The sequence below is a fragment of the Apium graveolens genome, unplaced genomic scaffold (genome assembly GCF_009905375.1).
Source record: "Apium graveolens cultivar Ventura unplaced genomic scaffold, ASM990537v1 ctg7544, whole genome shotgun sequence".
Taxonomy (NCBI): domain Eukaryota; kingdom Viridiplantae; phylum Streptophyta; class Magnoliopsida; order Apiales; family Apiaceae; genus Apium; species Apium graveolens.
The window spans coordinates 63,859-90,521 of NW_027420410.1; the positions used below are offsets into that span (position 1 = coordinate 63,859).

At 32.3% G+C, this 26,663-nt stretch overlaps 3 protein-coding genes across 4 annotated transcripts; 2 read left to right on the plus strand and 1 right to left on the minus strand.

Annotated features, from left to right (window-relative positions):
* Window positions 1-5,611: 5,611 nt before the first annotated feature.
* Window positions 5,612-6,758, minus strand: LOC141704194 (zinc finger protein GAI-ASSOCIATED FACTOR 1-like). Its single transcript, XM_074507496.1, has 3 exons — window positions 6,665-6,758; window positions 6,092-6,488; window positions 5,612-5,816 (listed from the first exon to the last, which is right to left on the minus strand). Exons 1-3 carry the CDS (start codon window positions 6,756-6,758, stop codon window positions 5,612-5,614), a joined length of 696 nt encoding a protein of 231 aa, XP_074363597.1.
* A 4,712-nt stretch (window positions 6,759-11,470) lies between these two features.
* On the plus strand, window positions 11,471-13,585 carry LOC141704199 (calcium sensing receptor, chloroplastic-like). 2 transcript variants are annotated; one of them, XR_012567868.1, is made up of 5 exons: window positions 11,471-11,591; window positions 11,737-12,213; window positions 12,324-12,563; window positions 13,015-13,207; window positions 13,313-13,585. XR_012567868.1 is itself a non-coding variant. In XM_074507502.1 (4 exons), exons 1-3 carry the CDS (start codon window positions 11,663-11,665, stop codon window positions 13,051-13,053), a joined length of 303 nt encoding a protein of 100 aa, XP_074363603.1. In that variant the 5' UTR covers window positions 11,586-11,662; the 3' UTR covers window positions 13,054-13,207; window positions 13,313-13,585. The 2 variants fall into 2 exon arrangements, 1 of the variants encoding a protein (XP_074363603.1); XM_074507502.1 differs by lacking the exon at window positions 11,737-12,213 and having other exon boundaries at window positions 11,586-11,686.
* Window positions 13,586-18,666: 5,081 nt separating this feature from the next.
* LOC141704198 (dnaJ protein homolog) lies at window positions 18,667-21,068 on the plus strand. The gene is made up of 4 exons (XM_074507501.1): window positions 18,667-19,520; window positions 20,082-20,247; window positions 20,380-20,521; window positions 20,607-21,068. The coding sequence occupies exons 1-4, from the start codon at window positions 19,371-19,373 to the stop codon at window positions 20,944-20,946; spliced, it is 798 nt and encodes a 265-aa protein (XP_074363602.1). The 5' UTR covers window positions 18,667-19,370; the 3' UTR covers window positions 20,947-21,068.
* The last annotated feature ends 5,595 nt before the right edge of the window (window positions 21,069-26,663 follow it).

Genomic DNA, 26,663 nt, shown 5'->3' on the forward strand with positions numbered 1-26,663 from the left:
TTTAGCAATGATTAATTATTAGAGAAAAATATTATTTTAGAATTGTTTAGTAGTGGGGTAGTGGAGTTATGGAGTAAATTATGGACATGTAATTTACCCATTAATTAGTAGTGGTTAGTTTTAGTAATAGTTAGTTTTAATATGTTTGTAAAGCCTATATAATGGCTAGTTTACCTTGAGTTTTAGGAGAAGAAAAGAAAATAAGAAATATAGCAGTATAAGTTCTCTGCAAAAAAAATGTAGGTGTCTTTTTTCTCTAAGTTTTTTCAACAAAAATAATCTCCCATATTTTTTGGCTATTGGCTGCATAGACCTTACTTTATACAGAATTATACAGTCATGCAAACACATATCGTACATATTGCTAAAAAAAACAACACAGACTGTATAAACATTGAGATAGAGAGGGACACAGGGGCCTGAAGCATGGGTGGCTTGAAAACCCAGGGCTACAGTGGTGAATGAAAGGCCTGGCCTCAGCTGATATGGTAGCTTCCCTGTCCCATGAGTTGGTCGTCTTATTACCACTGTGATCATCATCCCCCCTCCACCTCCACTCACGCTGTTCATCCCAGTTCCCAAGCCAAGAAAATCCAAGGTAACCCTATTACGATACTCACTCTCAACATTCATCTGTGGATCCCCCAAAACGTTGTTATTTACTTCATTACCAACCAACATTCTACCAGCATTTTGTTAAAATTTGCAATTGATAACAAAGTATAGCCGTAAATTGTGAAATCTACCAAAACAAACTCACATAGTTATCGTAAATGAAGCTTACCGTATAAACTTTCATTAGAGAGATGAACCCATGTTTTGATACAATACTGTGATGAATTAGAGAGAGAGAGAGAGTTTACTGATTGAGAGAGTGAGAGAGAGATCAATCTACATTCCTAAAACTCATTTCTGCAAAACTTAGTTACTAAGCAACTAGCACTGGTCTTTGTTTATACATGAAAGAAGTTTGTTATTTTGCTGAGCTGTCATAATTAACTCCATGCTGAGCTGTTTATGTTCTGATGTCATGTGATGATTTGTCGAGCAGCTGCTTCTCTTTATCATACTGGAATGGCATTAGAACATTTCTAGTTTGGAGAGTAACTCTTGAAAATATCCGGAATAAAGAACTTTAGGGAAAAACTCTGCAAGTTGTGAAGCAGTAGGAACATAAGATAGCTGCACCAATCCTTCTAACACCTTATCTCTTTAGCAATGTTAATGGCACTCTGGTTGTTGCAATGCAGAGTAACTGGCTTAAGATTTGTAACCCCTAGTTCTTCCAATAATCTGACCAACCAAGTGATCTCTGAAGTCGCAGATGATATTGAACGATATTCAGCTTCATAGGAACTTCAAGAGACAACACTTTATTCCTTTAATTTCCAACTTACTGGTGAGTTTCCTAACAACAGCACATAGCCAGAAATTGACCTCCTAGAATCCTGACAAGCTCCCCAGTATGAATCAAAGTATGCTTTTAGTGTTAATTGCTCACCTCCTTTCAAGGGAATCCCTAGTACTCCAGATGTGGAATCCACATATTCAACACATGCATAAGTGCATCAAAATATGGGACTTTAGGGGACTGCAGATATTGACTTAAATGTTGGACAGTATAGGCAAGATATGGCCTTGTGTGAGTAAGAAAATTAAGTTTTCCTACTAAGCACCTGTAATAGCTAGGATCAGTATATAATTCTCCTTTATCAGCTGAAAGCTTTAAGTTCAAAGGCAGTGGAGTAGCTTCAGTCTTGAAATCTGTTATATTAACTTCCTTCAGCAATTCTTGTGTAAACTTTCTTTGGGTTAATGTGAGACCTGAAGCAGTATAAGCAATTTCTATACCCAGAAAAAAAAACCTAGTTCCCCTAAATCTTTGATGTTGAATGTCTTGTATTAATGCACCTTGGGATCAAGAGTACCTTGTGCATCATTACTAGTGAGAATTATGTTATCAACATATACTGCAACAATGGTAATGCTATCATTGGTTTTTCTAGATGAACAATGAATAATCATTCTTAGATTGCAGAAAACCTTTATGAGGCAATTCTCCAACAAGCTTTGCAAATCACTGTCTAGAAGCTTGCCTTAATCCATACAATGATTTAAGTAACATGCAATCTTTATTGCATGAATTAGATAATCCCTCCGGAACCAGCATATATACCACTTCAAGTAAATCTCCATGCAGAAATGCATTGTTAACATCTAATTGATGTAACTTCCAACCTTTATGAGATGCTACTACAATGATACACCTGACTGTGGTCATCTTCACCACAGTAGAAAATGGTTCTTCTAAATCTATTCCCCATTTCTGATTATAACCCTTAGAAACCAAACGTTCTTTGAAACCTTTCAACAGTGCCATCAGCTTTTATGTAGTTGGTTCTGTTAAAGAACTTGTTTGGCTAATCAAAGCATGAAAAGGTGATGGTAAAGCAGAATATGTTTCTAGGTTACACCAAAGCATGAAAAGGTGATGGTAAAGCAGAATATGTTTCCAGGTTACATCAATGAGTAGACAATCTTTGTTATTTTTGTGAATTTACAGGATCTTATATCATAACACTCCCCCTCACTTGAAAGCCATTTATGAGTCGAATAGTGGATCACGGGCGCTCATCTTTGGGGCTTAAATTTTCCTTTCGTGTCCCTCATAAATTGTGAGAAATGTTGGGGGTGGCAGGGATCGAACCTGAGTCCTCTGCCATCCTGAGATCTGAGAATGGCCCTTTACAGGATCTTATATTATTTTCACAAGACAGAAGTTAACTTCACATTTCTAGTACTCCTTAGATTCAAATTATCAATTGAAGATGCATTGTCTGTACAATGAATCATTAGATGAATTGTCTTGATGAAAATCTGTTAGAAGTGTCAGGTGAAGAATCATCCAAAGAACCCATAGGTATGGTGACTTCAGGAGTGTCAAAAAACTGAAAGATATCTGGAAATTCTGTATCATGAAGAGATTTGTGATCAGTAGATACTGGTAATAAGAAAGAAGGTGCATTCCCAGAAATTTGCTTGTGATGGACAGGAAAATGGTGCTCATGAAATATTAGATCTCTGGAAATAAATATATGTCATGTCTACATATTAAGAACTTTATATCCTTTATGACCAGCAGGATATCCAAGAAAAACACATTAATTTGCTCCACAAAATAAGAAGGCTCCCGCAATTAATACTTAAAAATCATCAAAAGAATTCATCATCTCAACTCATCTAATTGATGATGTGTACAATAATCAATCAACAAAGAACATATGAAGAAAAATCGCTCAAAATGCTTGAAAAAAGGATGAAATACCTCAAATTTGTGTACCAAAGAAAGTCAAAATACTTACTTCAAATCTTGATCAAAAAAATGCTCATAATCGATTCTGGTTGCTTTGATACCATGTTACAATTTGCAATTGATAACAAAGTATAAAACTCATTATATTCAAATATGCAATTAAATATTCACAAAATCAACAAATTAACTAACTCATATTTTTACTCCATCTTCTCTCTACCCTCGTACTCTCTCCAATGAGAGTAGGGGGCTCTTTCCCATTCTATCCTTCATTCAGTATATCTACAATACTCTATCACCGTTTAATCATTTTCACTCTTCCATATTCTCTTTTATTTTATTGTTTTTCAAAATTTATAATAAACATCTTTTATGGGTGTGATCTAATTCTTTTTTGTGAGATCTTTCTTGTACCTTATTATCAAGTTTGTTCTAAATCTTTTTTGGGTGCGAGTATGTTTTGTTTAAAGTATTTGTGTCTTTTGCACTGGTTCCTTTAGAAACGATTTATATGATTTTTAGGATCTGGATTTCTTGCATCTAAACTGAGACGCTGAATATCTCAACTAATTAATTTTTCACAACTAAAGATTATTAATAGTTTGGGTATTTGTTCCTCTTATTTTAGTTGATGTAACTAAAAATTCTGAATATTGGGCCATTAATGTGAAGGTTATCTTAAGGGGTGTGTTCGCTCAATTGGTGGGAAAGTTATTATAATCTTTTTATTTCAAAAAATATTATGCTTTTTGTTAAGCAATGTGAAAATAAGACGACTATTTGTTTAGTTAGTTTATTTATTTCCCATTATTATCAATTGGAGGTGTGTTCGGACTATGTTCACGTATTTTAATCAATACATTCTATTTTGTTTGTCAAAAAAAAATATGCAATTAAACAAACTAGACGTGGAATATTATGAATTTAATATACAACCAAAATTTATATGTTAAAAATAACTTTTAAATGAAACTTTATTTAAGTTAAGTGTTTATTGTAAATTTAATAAGCATAAATGCAACTTTCAAAACAAAGTTTATATATAAAGTTGAGATCAAAAAAGATTCAAATCAACTTTTAAAGCATAAATGCAACTTTGTGAACAAAATGAAAAAAAACTATAAAATTAGCTTTTGATTTAAACCACCCATTTTTCATTTCAAATTAGAGAATATTAGAAAAAAAGAAGAAGAAAATATCCCAAAACACCATTATTTGATAGAAGATTAATGATTAGCTTGATAAGTTTAATGATTAGATTGATAAGTTTATGGATGTTCTGTCAAGGAAATCAACTCCATACACCTGCCTTGATCACCAACTAGCTAAGATCTCCTGCACAAAAAGCTAATAGTTAGCCACTTTAAACATATATGAAATATTTGTACAAAATACTAAGTATATTTCATTGCACATGGAAAATAAATAGTAATGCAATTATTTTTTTGTTCTATAAAATTTTACATTCACATTACCCTAGACTAGCTACTTACAATATATAGTAATAATTTTTTATTATGATAAAAAGTAATTAAAAAGAGAGGTGACTATTTTTCTGAGCGGCAATTTATATCGAATGTGTTAGTGGATATATATTTAAACATGAAAATAATAACACTAGCTCCTTTTTCAAAAAAAAATTGTGAAAGTTGGTATATGTATGGTAAAATAATCTGCCATATTTTTCCCCTTTTGGCTACATAGACCTTATTTTATGTAGATTTATACGGTCATGCAAACACATAGCGTACATATTGCTATAAAAACAGCACAGAGCATATAAGCATTGAGATAGAAAGGGAGACAGGGGCCTGACCTGAACCATGGATGGCTTGAAAACCCAGGGCTACGGTGATGAATGAAAGGCCTGGCCTCAGCTGATGTGGTAGCTTCCCTGTCCCACGAGTTGGTCGTCCCATTACCACTGTGATCATCACCCCCCATTCCACCTCCACTCACGCTGTTCATCCCAGTTCCCAAGCCAAGAAAATCCCTGGTAAGCCTATTACGATACTCACTCTCAACATTCATCTGTGGATCCCCCAAAACATTGTTATTTACTTCAGGACCAACCAACATTCCACCAGCATTTTTCACATCGGACATCATTCCTCCACGTGGAGCATTCATCTGATCAATTAAAGGTTCCATGCCACCGCCATATCCTCCACCACTTCCATAACTCCCACCACCCACATTCCAATTCTTGTACATTTCTTCCTAGGTGCGACCACCTCCATATACTCCAACACTGCTCATTCTATCTCCCAGAGCTCTCCCATAGCTATTAAAAGCAGATCATATGGATTGTCCTGATAGCAAACTAGTAAACGAATTTGGATTTGAGGCCCCTTGTCCTAGCCGCGTAGTCAAGAGTAGCTGATGGCTCCCTGGAATTTGTGAATCTGCAGCTGGGCCCAGGTACATGGAGCCAGGGTTACTAGCATTTGCGGAAATACAAGCAGCATCACACATGGAACGATGGTAGGTAAAACTCTCACGCCTGCAGCAAGTAATTATTTAACCTTTAGTTAATTATAGATAGAAAATTATAATTTGTTCATATTAAAACAATTTTTCTGCAATTTCCAAACACAGAGATTATATCAAGAGATACCAGAAAAAAGAACTTTACCAAATCACTTCCACTATTAAATTGCAGTGCTAAGCACAAACTCCAATGCTAATTAATTGGATACATCACAACTAACACGAAAACAGAAAACTATTTATGTAATCAATTAGAATTAAAAGACAGACTTGTGGTATGACCATCACCTGGGAAAGGTAGTTCCATATTCACATTTATATTTTTTAGTACCACAAATCTTATTATGGGCCTTCAAGTCAGAGTCTACGGCATACTTCATGTTGCATTTATGGCAGCTAAATTTCTTTTCGCAATGTTTTCTAGAAAATTGTTTCTTGATTCCGGTAATATCTCCAAGGGCCCTTGATGGATCGTGATGGACACAACCCATTTCAGGGCAAATGAAAACCTTTTTCCTGATTTCATGGCTTGTCTTTTGTTTGAGCTTCCCTGGCAAATTGTGTCTCCTTATGTGGAGCTGCAAGTTCTGCTCCCTTGGAAAACCCTTCCCACACACATCACACGAAAACCTATCTGTGGCCAACAGAGTTTTGGGTGACAGTGCGACAATTTCAGCATCTGGGCCTGTCACATACATACACATATATAGAGACGTCAGATAAACAGATTAAAAAACCATGTCACAAACATTCTGACCCGGACATTAGATTTATTGAAATATATATCCTTGAAGACACAAAGATAAATTAAGACCAAAATACTCACACCGCACGTATATCTCTGTATATATAATATCTTACTTGAATTAATTCCTCGACGTTTTTGCTGTTTTCTCTCAGCAGCACTTGGTAAGGCAGAAGAAGCCATAACAGATAAAGTTGCAGATGAAGCCATTTCTCTAGGTGTTTCTTGAAACTAAAATAGATTTGTAGTGGAAGAATACTCAAAGCCTGGGATGTATGTGATCTATTTGTATCCTCTCTCAAATTTATAATACCATTTTAACCATTGTCACTTGACTCAGGTACCTTCCAGGGTTAATTCTAGCCACAATTAATTTTAAAAAAAAAATTAAAAGCATTTCTTTCACCATATTAATTGTATTCAGGAAGGTAGTAAACAGGAAGGTGGTGAAAGGTAATGGTAATGTTATGGATTATCCTTTGGCCACATTTGCAGCTGGGAATGAGGTCCCACTGACTTTTTTTTGTCATTTATTATATAGATTCCAGCTGGATTTTGGATTTTCTATTACTTTTTGAATGTTTTGGTCAGTTTCATTCTTGTAACTTTGAATTACAAGATATATTTAAATGACATATGATTTTGATATTAATTATATGATTCATAGGCAATTATCTCTAACTCAATGGCCCCTAAAAAATTATTCACAATATAAATTGAAAAAAATTAACAAATAAACAATAGTAAAAGTTATTTATTTTATTAGCAAAAATGATTAATTTATTAGTTTAGGAGATTAGTACTACATTGATATATAATTAGAGAATAATAGAAATATTATGTCATTTTGTCCTCGATTTTATGCATATAGGACAACTCATTTTGACCAATAACATAATCAAAAAGAAGAAAAAATTTGTTCAAATTAGCTAGCACCACATTTCTCACATGTTTCAATATTGTAACTTAAATTATATCATCATCTTTTTATCTCACAACGACCGCCGACATAAATCTGTTTGTCATATATTTTTAACGACACACAATCAACATGGGTTCCACACTGCATGTTAACATGAGACATTGTAGTCGCATGGATTTATCTAACCGATTTAGCGACCCATGGCCAAGGGAGATGCAGCGTGATCTCTCCGGTAGTGTTGAAGCCTTCTCAAATGCGCCCACAAGGTTGGCTCAGTTGATTAAACGGGGGATAATTATCCTCTTGGTTACAATTCGAATCCCACGGGAGGAAAATTAATGATTATGCCTCATGAACCAGAGTCTAACGCTTAAGTGTAGTTTATCTTGGCTCACGTGATTTGCAGGCTATTATCTTGGTTCACGTGATTTGCAGGCTATTGCGTGAGCTTGTGGGATTTACCCAGTGTGCACCCTAAGGGTAGCGGCTGCGGGCCACCTCTTTGGTTGGACAATATGAACCTCGGTTATGACGGAAGACAAATAGATAAATTATACACTTATCATTTCAGATATTTTTTATAATATTTACATATTTTTGTATTACAAATTTTAGCTATTTTAGTTATTTACAAAGTTTCTAACTTACGGACATAGGCGTCAGAGATGGCACGACAAGGCTGTGGCAAGAATACCAGCAGGAGCTGCGAGGAGGATAGGGAGGATATAGAGGGCGACAGCAAAGACGTGGAGGGAGACAGTGAGGATGTAGTAGGCAATGGCGGTGGCGCTTAGGTCGCTAGTTTGTTCTAAACTTTTGTTAATTTTATTATTGTTTATGATGGGAATTTAAATTGTTGGAATTAAGGTTTAATCTGTAAATATATATCATTATGTATTACACTAAAACAAAATAGGCCAATTACGACGACCAACTTACGACGGAAAAAAATGTGCGCTCAACTTACGACGGAAAAAAGTAAAACGTCGTAATTATTTATGACGAAATCCAAAATCGTCGTAAGTTTAGTATTTTATTAATAAAATTATGCACGACACGATTAAAAAAAATGAAAATTATTTGAAGTTGCGACGATTTAAACATTTCGTCGTAAGTTAATTATTTTTATTAAAATTTTAACTTGATATTAAATAAATAAATAAATTCATCTAAATTTACGACGAAATATTTGTGACGGAAAATATTGGAACATCTAATTTACGACGGAAATTAAAAATCGTCGTAAGTTATCAAAGAGGAAAATTTAACTTTTTCCCCAATTTTTTGGCGGGAAAATAAAAATCATTTGAAATTGCGACGATTTTAACATTTCGTCGTAAGTTAAATATTTTTTTTTAAAATTTTAACTTGAAATTAAATAAATAAAATTTCATCTAAAGTTGCGACGAAATATTTGTGACGGAAAATTTTGGAACATCTAATTTACGACGGAAATTAAAATTCGTCGTAAGTTATCGAAAAGGGAAATTTAAGTTTTTCCCCAAAAATTTGGCGGTAAATTTGACTTTTCTGAATTTTTTTGCAAATAATAATTTATGACGGATTCCTTCGTAAATTAGCACATCCATACGGTTGTATCTTTGAAAAATATTTTTAAAATAATCGAAACACTAATTCAGGATTAAACATTAGTTAGCTGTACTAGTCAAAATGATGTTTGACCGTTAAAATGGCAAGCCAAATAAAACTATTTTGATATAAAATTTTGGTTATATCACTAATATATATATCTATTGACATCTATAAGGTTGGATCATTGAATTTTTTTTTAAAAATAATCGAAACACTGATTCAGGATTAAACATTAGTTAGTTCTACTAGTCAAAATGATGTTTGACTGTTAAGATGACAAACCAAATAAACTTATTTTCATATGAAATTTTGGTTATATCACTAATATTATCTATTGACATCCATATGGTTGGATCGTTGAAAAATATTTTTAAAATAATCGAGACACCAATCATGATTGAATACTAGTTAGATGTAGTAGTCAAACATCGGGTTGACTGTTAAAATGGCAAAACAAATCAAATTATGTTGATATGAAATTTTAGTTGTATCACTAATATATATATCTGTTGACATCCACATGGTTGGATTGTTGAAAAATATTTTTAAAATAATCGAAATACTAATTCATGATTCAACACTAGTTAGCTGAACTAGTCAAACTGATGCTTGACTATTAAAATGTCAAACCAAATTAAATTATTTTGATCTGAACTTTTGGTTATATCACTAATATATATATTTATTGACATCCATACGGTTGGATCGTTGAAAAATATTTTTAAAATAATCGAAACATTAATTCAAGATTCAACACTAGTTAGCTGAACTAGTCAAACTGATGTTTGACTATTAAAATGTCAAACCAAATTAAATTATTTTGATACAAAATTTTGGTTATATAACTAATATATATATTTATTGACATCCATACGGTTGGATCGTTGAAAAATATTTTTAAAATAATTGAAACATTAATTCAAGATTCAACACTAGTTAGCTGTACTAGTCAAACTGATGCTTGACTGTTAAAATGTCAAACCAAATAAAATTATTTTGATATAAAATTTTAGTTATCACTAATATATATATATATATATATATATATATATATATCTATTGACATCCATATGGTTGGATCGTGGAAAAATATTTTTAAAATAATCGAAACACAAATTCAGAACTAAACACTATTTAATTGTACTAGTCGAACTTATACTTAACTGTTAAAATGACAAACCAAATAAATTTATTTTTATATGAAATTTTGGTTATATCACAAATATATATATTTATTGACATCCATACAGTTGGATATTTTAAAAATATTATTAAAATAATCGAAACACCAATTTAGGATTAAACACTAGTTAGCTGTACTAGTCAAACTGATGCTTGACTGTTAAAATGTCAAATAAAATAAAATAATTTTGATATGAAATTTTGGTTATATCACTAATATATATCTATTGACATCCATATGGTTGGATCGTTGATTTTTTTTTTAAATAATTGAAACACTAATTCAAGATTCAACACTAGTTAACAATACTAGTCAAACTGATGCTTGACTGTTAAAATGTCAAACCAAATAAAATTATTTTGATATGAAATTTTGGTTATATCACTAATATATATCTATTGACATCCATATGGTCGGATCGTTGAAAAATATTTTTATAATAATCGAAACACTAATTCAAGATTCAACACTAGTTAGCTGAACTAGTCAAACTGATGCTTGACTATTAAAATGTCAAACCAAATTAAACTATTTTGATATAAAATTTTTGTTATATAACTAATATATATATTTATTGACATCCATACGGTTGGATCGTTGAAAATTATTTTTAAAATAATCGAAACACTAATTCAAGATTCAACACTAGTTAGCTGGAGTAGCCAAACTGATGCTTGATTGTTAAAATGTCAAACAAAATAAAATTATTTTGATATTAAATTTTGGTTATATCACTAAAAGTGGATTTTTTTTAAATTTACAATTAAGGGTAATTAGATAATATATAATTTATAAGTACGTGTAATTTGGTAAAATTAATGAAAGATTGTAAATATCAATATTGATGCTAGTTATAAAAATCCATGCTTTTGAATTTAGATTTTCTGGAATCTATTAAATTAAATTATAATCTTATATCTTCCCAAAAAAAATATTATAATCTTATTTCTCAACGGACAATTGTTTCCGTGAGGGTTTGTTTGCTCGATAGAAATTATGTCGAACAAGAAAGTATATGGTATGAAACTAAAAGGGGAAAAATATTTTTAAATTTACAATTAAGGGTAATTAGATAATATATAATTTATATAAGTACGGGTAATTGTATAAAATTAGTGTGTATCAAAAAACAGGTTTCGTAAATTTTTAATGTTTTTATATAATAGTAATAGATATGTTATACATTTAGCCCAACGCACTCCGGTCAAATCAAGTCAAAAACCCAATTATCTCATTCATCCACTTCTTTTTTTGTTCAGATCCGCCTCTATCCCTCTTCTCTTCCTCTTTTATGAGTTCTATCTTTTTGTCCTTCAATTACATCTCTCAAATCCTGACCAACACCGTATGTAATATACGTATTCCCAATCTCTCAAAATCTAGCTATTTCAATCTTTCAAATCTCTTAATTTGGTGATGGTAATGATGATCAGTTGTTACGTATGTGTATTCGTATATGTGTGTATTGATTTTAATTTGTGTGTATATAGACGACGAAGAGGTAGCAACAAGCATGAACGTGGTTTCCTCTTCATCACAAGTCTTACGATCCTTTGTTTTCATAGCATTTGTTAAAATACAAGGTCAGGTTACATTTGTTTGTGCAGTACCTTGTACATAACACAGTGCCTTAATTATATTAGTTTCTTGTTTTGTAAACATGTTTCGGTTAGTCTACAGAATGTACTTGAGTTTTGGTTATGGCTTATATAATCAAAGTTTCTTTCAGGATACAATTCATTATTGTAGAAGGGCTAACTTTTATATTTAATTACACCCCTCTAATCCTATATACTATATCGATAAGTGAACATTCAAGTATGTACGGGACTATAAGATTGATATAAATCACCGGGTTGTAGGTCACTGAATGAACCTTCAATCTGTGGCCTGTGGTCCTAACCTAACCACAGTGGGGAAATTTTCAAATAAATGCCAAAGAACAAATTGTGTCATCCATCACTCAAGTTAGTAACTTTACTTAATAATTTGTTTAGTTTTTTGAATTTATGTAAAGGGCTGTTGGGAAATATAATGCTCATTGTGATGATTTTGGCATTCCTGATTATTTTTGCAGGTTGAAGATACAATTGGTCAAGTGCAAGAAGTGGGTTCCAGTGTTTTCGATGTTTTAAGCAAAGTTTTTGGAGCTGTTTCTGAAGTGGTAAATCCTGGGGTTGATGCAGTATTGCCTATCTTGCAGCAAGCTGGAGACCAGGCTGGGAAGTATGCTTTTCCTACAATTTCAGAAGCTTCCAAAAAAGCTCAAGAAGCAATAATGCAAAGCTCTGGATTTGATATGGAAACTGCTGCTAAGGTTTTCAATTTTCTTTCGATTTGATATTTTGCATTAGGAACTTCATATTTTCCTTTCAAATTTTCATCAAGCTTGCTACATGGTATATCCTTAATGTATTAGAAATTTGTGCTTTTTGTATGGAGTTCTGATCTTGAAATATCGCTAGCATTATAGTACGAGTACAGCGAATATCCCTTTTCTCTTGGTAGTAACAAGAAGTTGAGTGTTGGAGACTCAATGCAGGCGTGTGTGTTATTATCAGGATTAAGGCCATGTAAAAATTTTGTATGTCTTTCAAAAACAATGTTCAGTTGTATTTTGACAAAACTAATGTTCTTGAAAAGTAAATTAGAAGTTCAAGAATTAGGGGAAACTCGTCATTTCTTGGAAGGATGATATCATTAATTGTTGATAAATTGATTAGCATGTTTATCGTCATTCGTAACACATTGTTGAATCATATATATAGGCTCACCACTGCTCTGACTATAGCATCATCGGCTGCTGAAACCATCATTTCAACCGACCTGTGGTATTTGCAGGGACTGACGGAGCATTATTCCTTGCATATTTGCTACTTCCTCCAGCTATAATTTTACGGGGAAACAGTACTTTATGCTCCAAAGTTTGATATGCAGACTGCAGCCTTATGGCTATCTCCAGTAAGTTTAGGAAGATCACTTTCTATTTTCAATTGATATCTAAAATTCAACTTCAAAATATCAAAGAGGTTCTAGTGCATGCTTTAATAACTTGTTTTGGAACAGCTTATAGCTACTTGTGCTGCGGGAGGAATTTGGTCTTACAACAAGCACAGACAAAGGACCAATGTGCACATAATGGCCTTAAACCTTGTTAAGGCCTTTTTCTGATTTTTTATTTTTGTTGACTTTGGGGTTTATTTGTTGTTATGGTCATTTCTAATTTGTCAGAGTAGTTTAAAATTCTCTGGTGGGCAGCAACATCTTGAAAAATGCTGCCGGAAACCGGAAATCTCACCGGATTTGGTAAATTTCTAGTTTCCGGCGAGTTTTTTTGTCGGAAATTTCTAACTTACGACGCATTTTTCCGTCATAAAATTACATTTTATCTTATAAAAAGTGGGTCCCGTAAAGTAATATCCGACGTTTTTTCCGTTGTATTTTGGTATCTTACGACGATATATTCCGTCGTAAGTAGATTTATTATTTTATTGAGTATGTGGGTCCCTACTTTCTAACTTGTGACGCAATTTTATCTTGTGACGAAAAAACGAACTTACTACTCGACCAAAAACGACGATTTTTTTCCGTCGTAAATGGCTCAATTACGACGATTTCAGTTCAAAAAAACCGTCGTAAATGGCCAGATTTGTTGTAGTGTTATGTGGGTTATTAATAGTCTAATAGTTTGATAGTATGTTTTATTGTTTATGATTTGATTTAGTTTAATATTTTTGTGTTGTGCCTTGTAAGTGATATGAACGTGTTTGGATGATTGGCATTAATAATGTACGCAATGGCATAAGGGTTACACGAATTGCAGTAAAAATAAGTCTGGTGGATTATGACTAATAGCAACTATTTTTACAATTCATAAACCAAAAAAATGACTACAATTTCTAGTGGGTAATACCGGCTGATTTTTATTGAATTACTTTTGGCCGATAAAGGCCATGTTACTTGTAGTATATATAGTCACACTTAAGTCACAACTTATAGCATGGGTTGCATACAAATTTAAAAATGTTAATAAGTCAAAAATAGATTCATATCCTTATCTCTTTTTATAATTGTCTTGACTTTGGTGACACATTCAATAATATGAGTCACCGGAGCACTATTCTCGAAAGCACTTATACTGAGTAATTCAAGGAGAAAGTCGTTTATCAAAGGATCATTGGCCTACAAGTTTATGGGTCATTTTTTTCATTTTTAATTAGGGTATATGTAATAATATACAAGTTTTCAAGTATAAGCTAAATGAATAGAACTCTTTAGAATACTCTTATATGTAATAATTGATATCTCATGCCTGTCTCGAGAGAGACCAAGGCGGCTCCCTCTCGAGAAACCACGGCGGCTCCCCGTCCACATCTTTGCCTCCGAACCTTGGGTAGTCGAGAATACTTCTTGACCCAAAAATATCTTCATGACATTTTTAATATTTATTTTAAGTTGGCCAAGATGTTAATTTTAAATTATTTTGTGCAAGGACAGGTTAAAAAAAGGAAGTTTGCGTGTTGTTTTTGTATACAATACACTAGGCATGTTACCCAAAAAAAAGTGAAAGTGTTTTTAACTAAATTTAAAGAAAAAGGAAGGTGCATATTGTTTTTGTTTTTGTATACGAGTGTGCATGTTGCCCTAAAAAGTGCACATCACAAGTTTTATGTCAATTTAAAGTTGGGGTAATTGTAACATGAGAAATTACCAAAAATACTAACTTTTCTAAGTTTTTTTGCGATTTTACTATATTCAAATATAGTAACATTTATTTTCAAATATATATTACTGTTTTTATTCTAAAATTGTAGAAATTAAATTAAATTATACAAATTACATTTCAAAGAAAGGGATGCAAACTGCAATATTTGAAAGTAGGTATACAAAATTGATTTTTGGACAAATTTAAGGTGTGCAAAATACAATTTTCTCTTGAAACAATTATATAGTTAAGATTTTGTTTGTTTAGGTGCCTGGTTTTTTTTACATATTTTTTATTTGAAAAAAAAATATATTAAGTTAAATTAACTGTTATTTTAAAATTGATATAGTAAATATTTTGTTTGTTTAGTTCACTTTTACACTTTATTAAACCTTAACGGTTGATAGTTTATCTAACAGCAATATAGGGTTGTGGGTTTGTGTAATATACTCGGTCCATCTCATATTTTGTGTCACTTTTCCTTTTATAGAAGTCAAATTTACCAACTTTTGACTAACGATTAAACATTACTCGTATATTATTTCAAAAAACTAAAAATTATATATTAAAGTAGATTAAATCTACTTTCCGGTGATGTAATTTTTTTATTTTGTTCAATTCACTACAAGAAATTTGCAATCAGACAACACTTGACAAACAACGGTTAAAAAAAAAACCGTCGTCCTAAAAAATCATACAACGGTGAATTGATTTTACAGAAAAAATAGTTGTGTGAGCTCCAGAACAAACAACGGATATTCATCTTTTTTTAACTGTTGTACAAGTTGTATCCTCTCATCGAGTCAGACAACAGTTTTTTAAATATAGTGTTTTTGTAGATCTTTAACATAACGATTATAAACCGTTGTTACTATGTTAACGTATAGGGATATAAGACAACGGTTTTGACATTACATTGTGTAATTGAGACAACGGTTTTTTAGAAAGGTTGTCCTCTAAACCATCAAACAACGGAATGAAACCATTGTCTGAGGAATTTCAATGGGTACCACGTATTGAGGTGGCAGCACGTGATAGGTGGTAAATCATTCACAAGGATTGCTGACGTGGCGAAATGAGAGCCCTTCATTGATATGAGATTTGATATTGGCCGTTAGATCGAAAAATAGCCGAATTCTTATACAACGGTTTTATGTTAAAACAAAAGTGTTGTCTTAGTTGGTCTTATACAAGCTTTTAGATATTACGTTGTGTAATTCACACAACAGTTTTTACAAGGGTTGTCTTAGAAAACTTCATACAACGGAACAAAACAGTTGTCTGAAATAGTTATTTTATAATTTCAATGGGCACCACCTGATGAGGTGGCACCCCATGATTGGTTGTAAACATTTTACTCGGATTGCTGAAGTGTCTGAATGATAGCCCTTGATTGAAATGAGATTAGATATTAGCCGTTAGATTGAAAAAAGCTGATATGCTCACACAACGGTTTTATAATAAAAAAAGCGTTGTCTTATTTTATCTTTACACAATGGTGTTTCAAGGAAACCATTGTAAAAGTATTACTCTATAAATGAGATTTCCGGTTTACAAGATTAATTTCTAAAATGATTTTTTCGACGATCCAACCGTACGGATGTTAAGATATATCAATTTTAGTCATATGAAAAAATTATTAAAAAATATGAACTTCATCTTGCATGTCAGGATTGGAAAAATCCGGTAAAAGTACCCCTCCCGACAACGAGACTCGTTCCCGATTTACAAGATTAATTTTTAAAATGATTTTTTCGATGATCCCACCGTACAGATATTAAGATATATCAATTTTAGTCATATGAAAAAATTATTAAAAAATATGAACTTCATCTTGCATGTCAGGATTAGAAAAATCCGGTAAAAGTACCCGTCCCGACAACGAGACTCGTTCCCGATTTACAAGATTAATTTTTAAAATGATTTTTTCGACGATCCGACCGTACGGATGTTAAGATATATCAATTTTAGTCATATGAAAAAATTATTAAAAAATATGAACTTCATCTTGCATGTCAGGATTAGAAAAATCCGGTAAAAGTACCTGTCCCGACAATGAGACTCGTTCCCGATTTACAAGATTAATTTTTAAAATGATTTTTTCGACGATCCAACCGTACAGATGTTAAGATATATCCATTTTAGTCATATGAAAAAATTATTAAAAAATATGAACTTCATCTTGCATGTCAGGATTAGAAAAATCCGGTAAAATTACCCATCCCGACAACGAGACTCGTTCCCAATTTACAAGATTAATTTTTAAAATGATTTTTTCGACGATCGAACCGTACGGATGTTAAGATATATCAATTTTAGTCATATGAAAAAATTATTAAAAAATATGAACTTCATCTTGCATGTCAGGATTAGAAAAATCCGGTAAAAGTACCCCTCCCGACAACGAGACTCGTTCCCGATTTACAAGATTGATTTTTAAAATGATTTTTTCGACGATCCAACCGTACGGATGTTAAGATATATCAATTTTAGTCATATGAAAAAATTATTAAAAAATATGAACTTCATCTTGCATGTCAGGATTAGAAAAATACGGTAAAAGTACCCCTCCCAAGAACGAGACTCGTTCCCGATTTACAAGATTAATTTTTAAAATGATTTTTTCAACGATCCAACCGTACGGATGTTAAGATATATCAATTTTAGTCATATGAAAAAATTATTAAAAAATATGAACTTCATCTTGCATGTCAGGATTAGAAAAATCCGGGAAAAGTACCTCTCCCGACAACGAGACTCGTTCCCGATTTACAAGATTAATTTTTAAAATGTTTTTTTCGACGATCCAACCGTACGGATGTTAAGATATATCAATTTTAGTCATATGAAAAAATTATCAAAAAATTTGAAATTCATCTTGCATGTCAGGATTAGAAAAATCCGCTAAAAGTACCCCTCCTAACAACGAGACTCGTTCTCGATTTACAAGATTAATTTTTAAAATGATTTTTTCGATGATCCAACCGTACGGATGTTAATATATATCAATTTTAGTCATATGAAAAAATTATTAAAAAATTTAAAATTCATCTTGCACGTCAATATTAGAAAAATCCTGTAAAAGTACTCCTCCGAACAACGAGACTCGCTCCCGATTTACTAGATTAATTTTTAAAATGATTTTTTCGACGATCCGACCGTACGGATGTTAAGATATATCAATTTTAGTCATATGAAAAAATTATTGAGATATTTTCCTATCAACATAGTAATTTTTTAAAATAATATTTTCGAAGATCCAATTGTATTGTGATATATCGATTGTAATCATATAAAAAATTATTTAAAAAATTTTAAATTTATCTTGTATAATTTTATAATGAAAATCAAATAGAAGTGCAATTCCAAAAATTAAGACTCTTTCTTGATTAAATAATTAATTTCTTAAAAAATATTTTTAGGATCATCTTGCACAATGTTAATATATATTAACTTTAGTTATGTAGAAAAATAATTTAAAATTTTCAAATTTGTTTCAAATGATTTTATATATAAAATTATGTGAAATTATTTAAAATAAAAATTATTCTGTTAATATTGAGTAAAAAAATAAGTATTTAATTATAATATATAATTAAGAAAAATAATTTATGATTTTTTCATTTTTCACAAAATTTTTTATTTCCCCCCTTTAATTTTCATTTCCCTCTCCCTTCTAATTTTCATTTCCCCCCTTACCTCTACCCATCCCCTTTGTTAGATCTGATCGGTTCTCTCTCTCCCTACTCTTCCATCTCTCTCCCACGACTCTTCTCTCTCCTCTATCCACCTTCTACCTGGTTTAGGTTTTTGAGTTTTCAAACCCTAACCATCTCACTCACCCAATCTTGTTTCTCTTTTACAAAATTGCCTCTGAATTCAGCTCAACTATTAAGATTCAGTTCAAGGTTAGGTTCTATATTTGTTGTGCTTAATTTACTCCATGGGTTTCGTCTTTTGAGGCCTTGGAGAAGAAAGAGACGGAGATTTTCCCTGTGTCCGAGATGGTACAAGTAATATTCTCAAGCACAATAAGATTCTGGTTCCAATTAGACGGAGATTATCCCCAAGCCCTTAATGCTGCTCTTAATCCCCAAGCCATGGCTTCTCTCCAACAAGCACAGGTCCTCTTTCCATCTCTCTCTCTCACTCTCTCCCTCTCCACCCTCTCTACTTTCTCCCTACCCCTCTCCACCCCTCACGTATGTTGTGACTGTAGCTGTTTACACGCCCCCTGTTTACATGCCCCCTGTTTACACGCCCCCAAATCCAAGCGGTTTTATTTAATTTATGTTTTCCTATAAATTCATAAACGGGGGCTATGACAGACGAAAGGTTGCCGCCTATTAGTCTACTGCTACCCCTGGGTTTTAACAAAACTTTTGAGGTGGATCAAAATCAATCAGCGGGGTTTTTAAGATGTTTGGAAGAGCCCCAAAGAAGAGTAACAACACCAAGTATTATGAAGTTTTGGGCATTTTCAAGAATGTCACACAAGATGAGTTGAAGAAGGCTTATCGCAAGGCTGCTATCAAGAATCATCCTGATAAAGGCGGCGATTCTGATAAGGTAATCTGTTTCGAGAGAGTTTGTGTAAGAGAGTGGGTATTGTGTGTGTGTGTGTGTTATATAGAGAGAGGTTCATTTCAGAAAACATGTATGCTTCTTTTATGCGCAGTGTGGGTGTTTGTGCAATTATATGCTTGGTTGGAATGGAAGATTAATTAGCTTTTAGTGATAAATTAGAAGCATGATTATCTTTTGGAATTAAATTAACATGTATGTGCTACATGGTTGTTTTGTATGCTTACTATTACGATTTTCTCATTATTTCGAAAAGCATATCATGTTGTCATTCCCTTAGATTATAGTAACTCAGGTTTATTCATAATACGTTGCTTCTCTTTTTTCAATTTTAGGAGTTTTCTCTATTTTGGCATGTGTGTGTATGTGCGTAATTGGGTAATTAATATTAAATTACATGTCTGATATTTTGTTAAGAATAGTTGTTGGTATTGAAGTACCATGACTGTGTTTTACAAATGTTTTCTTTATGCTTATGGTTATGTTGTGAATATTAATAAGGTAATCAGTTAGTTTAATACAAGATACATTGTTGTTCTGTTGCAGTTTAAGGAGATTTCTCATGCCTATGAGGTTCTTAGTGATCCAGAGAAGCGTGAGATATATGATCAATATGGTGAAGATGCACTCAAGGAAGGAATGGGTGGTCCGGGTGAGATGCATGACCCGGTTGAAATGTTCCACTCTTTCTTTAATGGTGCAAGCCCATTTGGTTAGTTGGCATATATCATATAAAATGTTCATGTTCTGTTATTTCTGTTTTGTTTTCCGATTGTATAAGTGCTTTGTTGCTGTTACATTTTTCCGTTGAAGATTTAGTATTAATCGCCTTGTTGTTTATCAGGTCATGGTAACGGTAGGGTGCAGAGACAAAAGAGAGGAGAGGATGTTGTGCATCCCCTTAAGATCTCTCTGGAAGATATGTATAGTGGTACCTCAAAGAAGCTTTCACTTTCCCACAATGTGATTTGCAGCAAATGCAAAGGGTGAGTGTGTTAATTCTGTATTCTCTTGCTTTCATGTATTATTTTTATTTGTCTGCATCTGATATATGTGTATTTTCTATGCCAGTAAGGGATCAAAATCCGGGGCATCCATGAAGTGTTCAGGTTGCCATGGGTCTGGTAGGAAGGTATCCATGAGACAGCTTGGACCTTCTATGTATCAGCAAATGCAGCATCCTTGCGATGAATGCAAAGGATCAGGAGAGAAGATAAGGGACAAGGATCGTTGTTCCCAATGCAAGGGAGAGAAGGTAGTTCAAGAGAAAAAAGTTATGAATGTTATTGTGGATAAGGGTATGAAGAATGGACAGAAGATTACTTATGCTGGTGAAGCTGATGAAGCGGTATGGTGTTGGCTGTTTACACGCCCCCTGTTTACACGCCCCCTGATTAATTTAAAAATGTGATTTTGTTAATGTTATATATGTATCAGCTCTGGAGAAGAGACATCGAGTCCCCTCTGCCTAGAATCGGTTTAATAAGTGAGTATCGATCATACCAACATTGTCAGTATAAATGCATACATAAATATATATCTGTGATGATATATGTGGGTGTGAATATGCAGGGATGAAATTCAACGAATCAAAGCAGCAAATCCATGAGAAATTACCAAAAAATACTAACTTTTCTAAGTTTTTTTGCGATTTTACTATATTCAAATATAGTAACATTTATTTTCAAATATATATTACTGTTTTTATTCTAAAATTGTAGAAATTAAATTAAATTATACAAATTACATTTCACATCCCCTACTTTGAAATCCGATTCAACATGGAGCATTTTTACCAAATCATTTAGTCATAATTGTTGTCTCCTACAATATATCTCATATTTCCTTTTCAAGAATAGATTAACTATGTTATTGAAGACAAGAATTTGGGCTAAAAAATTGACAAAATTTGGCAAAAAGGGTGCAATTTGAATGGGATTTCAAAGAAAGGGATGCAAACTGCAATATTTGAAAGTAGGTATACAAAATTGATTTTTGGACAAATTTAAGGTGTGCAAAATGCAATTTTCTCTTGAAACAATTATATAGTTAAGATTTTGTTTCTTTAGGTGCCTGGTTTTTTTTACATATTTTTTATTTGAAAAAAAAATATATTAAGTTAAATTAACTGTTATTTTAAAATTGATATAGTAAATATTTTGTTTGTTTAGTTCACTTTTACACTTTATTAAACCTTAACGGTTGATAGTTTATCTAACAGCAATATAGGGTTGTGGGTTTGTGTAATATACTCGGTCCATCTCATATTTTGTGTCACTTTTCCTTTTATAGAAGTCAAATTTACCAACTTTTGACTAACGATTAAACATTACTCGTATATTATTTCAAAAAACTAAAAATTATATATTAAAGTAGATTAAATCTACTTTCCGGTGATGTAATTTTTTTATTTTGTTCAATTATAAATTATTAATAAATTTCAGTCAAACTTAAATCAATTTGACCGGCACAAATCTAAAGAAGACGCATAATATGAGATGGAGAGAGTAATTATTATACTTTGATTAGCCTAAAGTTTGATATTTTGTTTAATCATAATATTTGAGTTAGGGTTGTAGATTTAAAGGTGTAGGTGTTTAACTATTAGGAAATAAATTTTAGTTGAAGTTGTAACATTTGAGTCACAAATGTATATATTTTGAGTTAGAGTTATAATATTTGAGTTAAGGTTGTATATATGAGTTAAATGAATATAATGATAACCAGTCAAAGAAAAGGTTGTTAGGGCAGCTGAATGCTTATGCGGTGATTTGATTATCAATGTTAACCCTACTTTAATGCGCCTTGTCCATATAGCCCACAGTTATGTAAAAACAAGTAAACTATTTCATGAGGTGAAAAAATCCCTGCTAAGAATATCACCATACTCACTCTGAACTTTCATCTGCTGCTCCACCAAAACATTGTTATTCACCTCACCAATCAACATTCCATCAGCGCCTACATCATTCCTCCATATGCAACATTCATCTGATCACTTAAAGGCTCCATGCCACCTCCATACTGTTGTAAGATAATTCCACCCACTCTCCCACCACCACCACTCGTTCCATCTCCCAAAGCTCCCCCATAGCTACTAAAAGCAGATCCAACCCATGGGCTTGATAGCAAACTCGTAAACGAATAAGGGCTTGAGGCCCTTTGTCCAAGCAGGGGAGTTAAGAGTTGCTGATGGCTCCATGGGATTAGTAAACCTCCAGCAGGGCCCAGGCTCGTGGAGCTAGTGTTACTAGCATTGGCGACAATGCCAGAAGCCATGCAGCTGTAGGGGGTGCAATTTGTTGTGTGCCTTGCCATCTTTTCATTAAGAGCCTCACAAATTGAACGATGATGGGTAAAACTTTCAGGCCTGCTATAAGTCATTATTTAATCTTTAAATAACATTCTTTGTATAAGTAAATATTAATTAAGATATATACTTGAAAAAAAAAACTTTTTGTAGGTATAAATACATGAAGAAAACTATATTTAAAACAAGCTCTTTATGGTCAAATGTGCACTGTTTCTAATTCTCGTTTAATTCCAAGTCTTAGAGTACGAAATTATAATTAATATATTGTAAAGAAGAAAAGAAATGGAGTCTAAGATAAAAGGAATAATAATAGAAAAATGTTTGGTGCATAAAATTGTATACAAAATTATGTACAAAATGATATGTGTTTGGTTTTAACTGGAATGACACATGTATTCACATCAACAGCCCCAATTAAAATATCCAAATCAATTATGTGGGTTATTAATAGTCTAATAGTTTGATAGTATGTTTTATTGTTTATGATTTGATTTAGTTTAATATTTTTGTGTTGTGGCTTGTAAGTGATATGAACATGTTTGGATGATTGGCATTAATAATGTAAGCAATGGCATAAGGGTTACACCAATTGCAGTAAAAATAAGTCTGTTAGATTATAACTAAAAGAAACCATTTTTACGATTCATAAACCAAAAAAATGACTACAATTTCTAGTTGGTAATACCGGCTGATTTTTATTGAATTACTTTTGGCCTATAAAGGCCATGTTACTTGTAGTATATATAGTCACACTTAAGTCACAGCTTATAGCATGGGTTGCATACAAATTTAAGAATGTTAATAAGTCAAAAATAGATTCATATCCTTTTCTCTTTTTATAATTGTCTTGACTTTGGTGACATATTCAATAATATGAGTCACTTGAGCACTATTCTCGAAAGCACTTGTACTGAGTAATTTTAGGAGAAAGTCGTTTATCAAAGGATCATTGGCCTACAAGTTTATGTGTCATTTTTTTTCATTTTTAATTAGGGTATATGTAATAATATACAAGTTTTCAAGTATAAGCTAAATGAATAGAACTCTTTAGAATACTCTTATATGTAATAATTGATATCTCATGCCTGTCTCGAGAGAGACCAAGGCGGCTCCCTCTCGAGAAACCACGGCGGCTCCCCGTCCACATCCTTGCCTCAGAACCTTGGGTAGTCGAGAATACTTCTTGACCCAAAAATATCTTCATGACATTTTTAATATTTATTTTAAGTTGGCCAAGATGTTAAGTTTAAATTATTTTGTGCAAGGACAGGTTAAAAATAGGAAGTTGCGTGTTGTTTTTGTATACAATACACTAGGCATGTTACCAAAAAAAAGTGAAAGTGTTTTTAACTAAATTTAAAGAAAAAGGAAGGTGCATATTGTTTTTGTTTTTGTATACGAGTGTGCATGTTGCCCTAAAAAGTGCACATCACAAGTTTTATGTCAATTTAAAGTTGAGGTAATTGTAACATCAGAAATTACCAAAAATACTAACTTCTCTAAGTTTTTTTGCGATTTTACTATATTCAAATATAGTAACATTTATTTTCAAATATATATTACTCTTTTTATTCTAAAATTGTAGAAATTAAATTAAATTATACAAATTACATTTCACATCCCCTACTTTGAAATCCGATTCAACATGCAGCATTTTAAATCATTTAGTCATAATTGTTGTCTCCTAGAATATATCTCATATTTCCTTTTCAAGAATAGATTAACTATGTTATTGTAGACAAGAATTTGGGCTAAAAATTTGACAAAATTTGGCAAAAAGGGTGCCATTTGAATGGGATTTCAAAGAAAGGGATGCAAACCGCAATATTTGAAAGTAGGTATACAAAATTGATTTTTGGACAAATTTAAGGTGTGCAAAATGATATTTTCTCTTGAAACAATTATATAGTTAAGATTTTGTTTGTTTAGGTGCCTGGTTTTTTTTACATATTTTTTATTTGAAAAAAATATATATTAAGTTAAATTAACTGTTATTTTAAAATTGATATAGTAAATATTTTGTTTGTTTAGTTCAATTTTACACTTTATTAAACCTTAACGGTTGATAGTTTATCTAGCAGCAATATAGGGTTGTGGGTTTGTGTAATATACTCGGTCCATCTCATATTATGTGTCACTTTTCGTTTTATAGAAGTCAAATTTACCAACTTTTGACTAACGATTAAACATTACTCGTATATTATTTCAAAAAACTAAAAATTATATATTAAAGTAGATTAAATCTACTTTCCGGTGATGTAATTTTTTTATTTTGTTCAATTATAAATTATTAATAAATTTCAGTCAAACTTAAGTCAATTTGACGGACACAAATCCAAAGAAGACGCATAATATGAGATGGAGGGAGTAATTTTTATACTTTGATTAGCCTAAAGTTTGATATTTTGTTTAATCATAATATTTGAGTTAGGGTTGTAGATTTAAAGGTGTAGGTGTTTAACTATTAGGAAATAAATTTTAGTTAAAGTTGTAACATTTGAGTCACAAATGTATATATTTTGAGTTAGAGTTATAATATTTGAGTTAAGGTTGTATATATGAGTTAAATGAATATAATGATAACCAGCCAAAGAAAAGGTTGTTAGGGCAGCTGAATGCTTATGGGGTGATTTGGTTATCAATGTTAACCCTACTCTAATGCGCCTTGTCCATATAGCCTACAGTTATGTAAAAACAAGTAAACTATTTCATGAGGTGAAAAAATCCCTGCCAAGAATATCACCATACTCACTCTGAACTTTCTTCTGCTGCTCCACCAAAACATTGTTATTCACCTCACCAATCAACATTCCATCAGCCCCTACATCATTCCTCCATATGCAACATTCATCTGATCACTTAAAGGCTCCATGCCACCTCCATACTGTTGTAAGATACTTCCACCCACTCTCCCACCACCACCACTCGTTCCATCTCCCAAAGCTCCCCCATAGCTACTAAAAGCAGATCCAACCCATGGGCTTGATAGCAAACTCGTAAACGAATAAGGGCTTGAGGCCCCTTGTCCAAGCAGGGGAGTTAAGAGTTGCTGATGGCTCCATGGGATTAGTAAACCTCCAGCAGGGCCCAGGCTCGTGGAGCTAGTGTTACTAGCATTGGCGACAATGCCAGAAGCCATGCAGCTGTAGGGGGTGCAATTTGTTGTGTGCCTTGCCATCTTTTCATTAAGAGCCTCACAAATTGAACGATGATGGGTAAAACTTTCAGGCCTGCTATAAGTCATTATTTAATCTTTAAATAACATTCTTTGTATAAGTAAATATTAATTAAGATACATACTTGAAAAAAAAAACTTTTTGTAGGTATAAATACATGAAGAAAACTATATTTAAAACAAGCTCTTTATGGTCAAATGTGCACTGTTTCTAATTCTCGTTTAATTCCAAGTCTTAGAGTACGAAATTATAATTAATATGTTGTAAAGAAGAAAAGAAATGGAGTCTAAGATAAAAGAAATAATAATAGAAAAATGTTTGGTGCATAAAATTGTTTACAAAATTGTGTACAAAATCATATGTGTTTGGTTTTAACTGGAATGACACATGTATTCACATCAACAGCCCTAATTAAAATATCCCAAATCAATTATGTGGGTTATTAATAGTCTAATAGTTTGATAGTATGTTTTATTGTTTATGATTTGATTTAGTTTAATATTTTTGTGTTGTGGCTTGTAAGTGATATGAACATGTTTGGATGATTGGCATTAATAATGTAAGCAATGGCATAAGGGTTACACCAATTGCAGTAAAAATAAGTCTGGTAGATTATAACTAAAAGAAACCATTTTTACG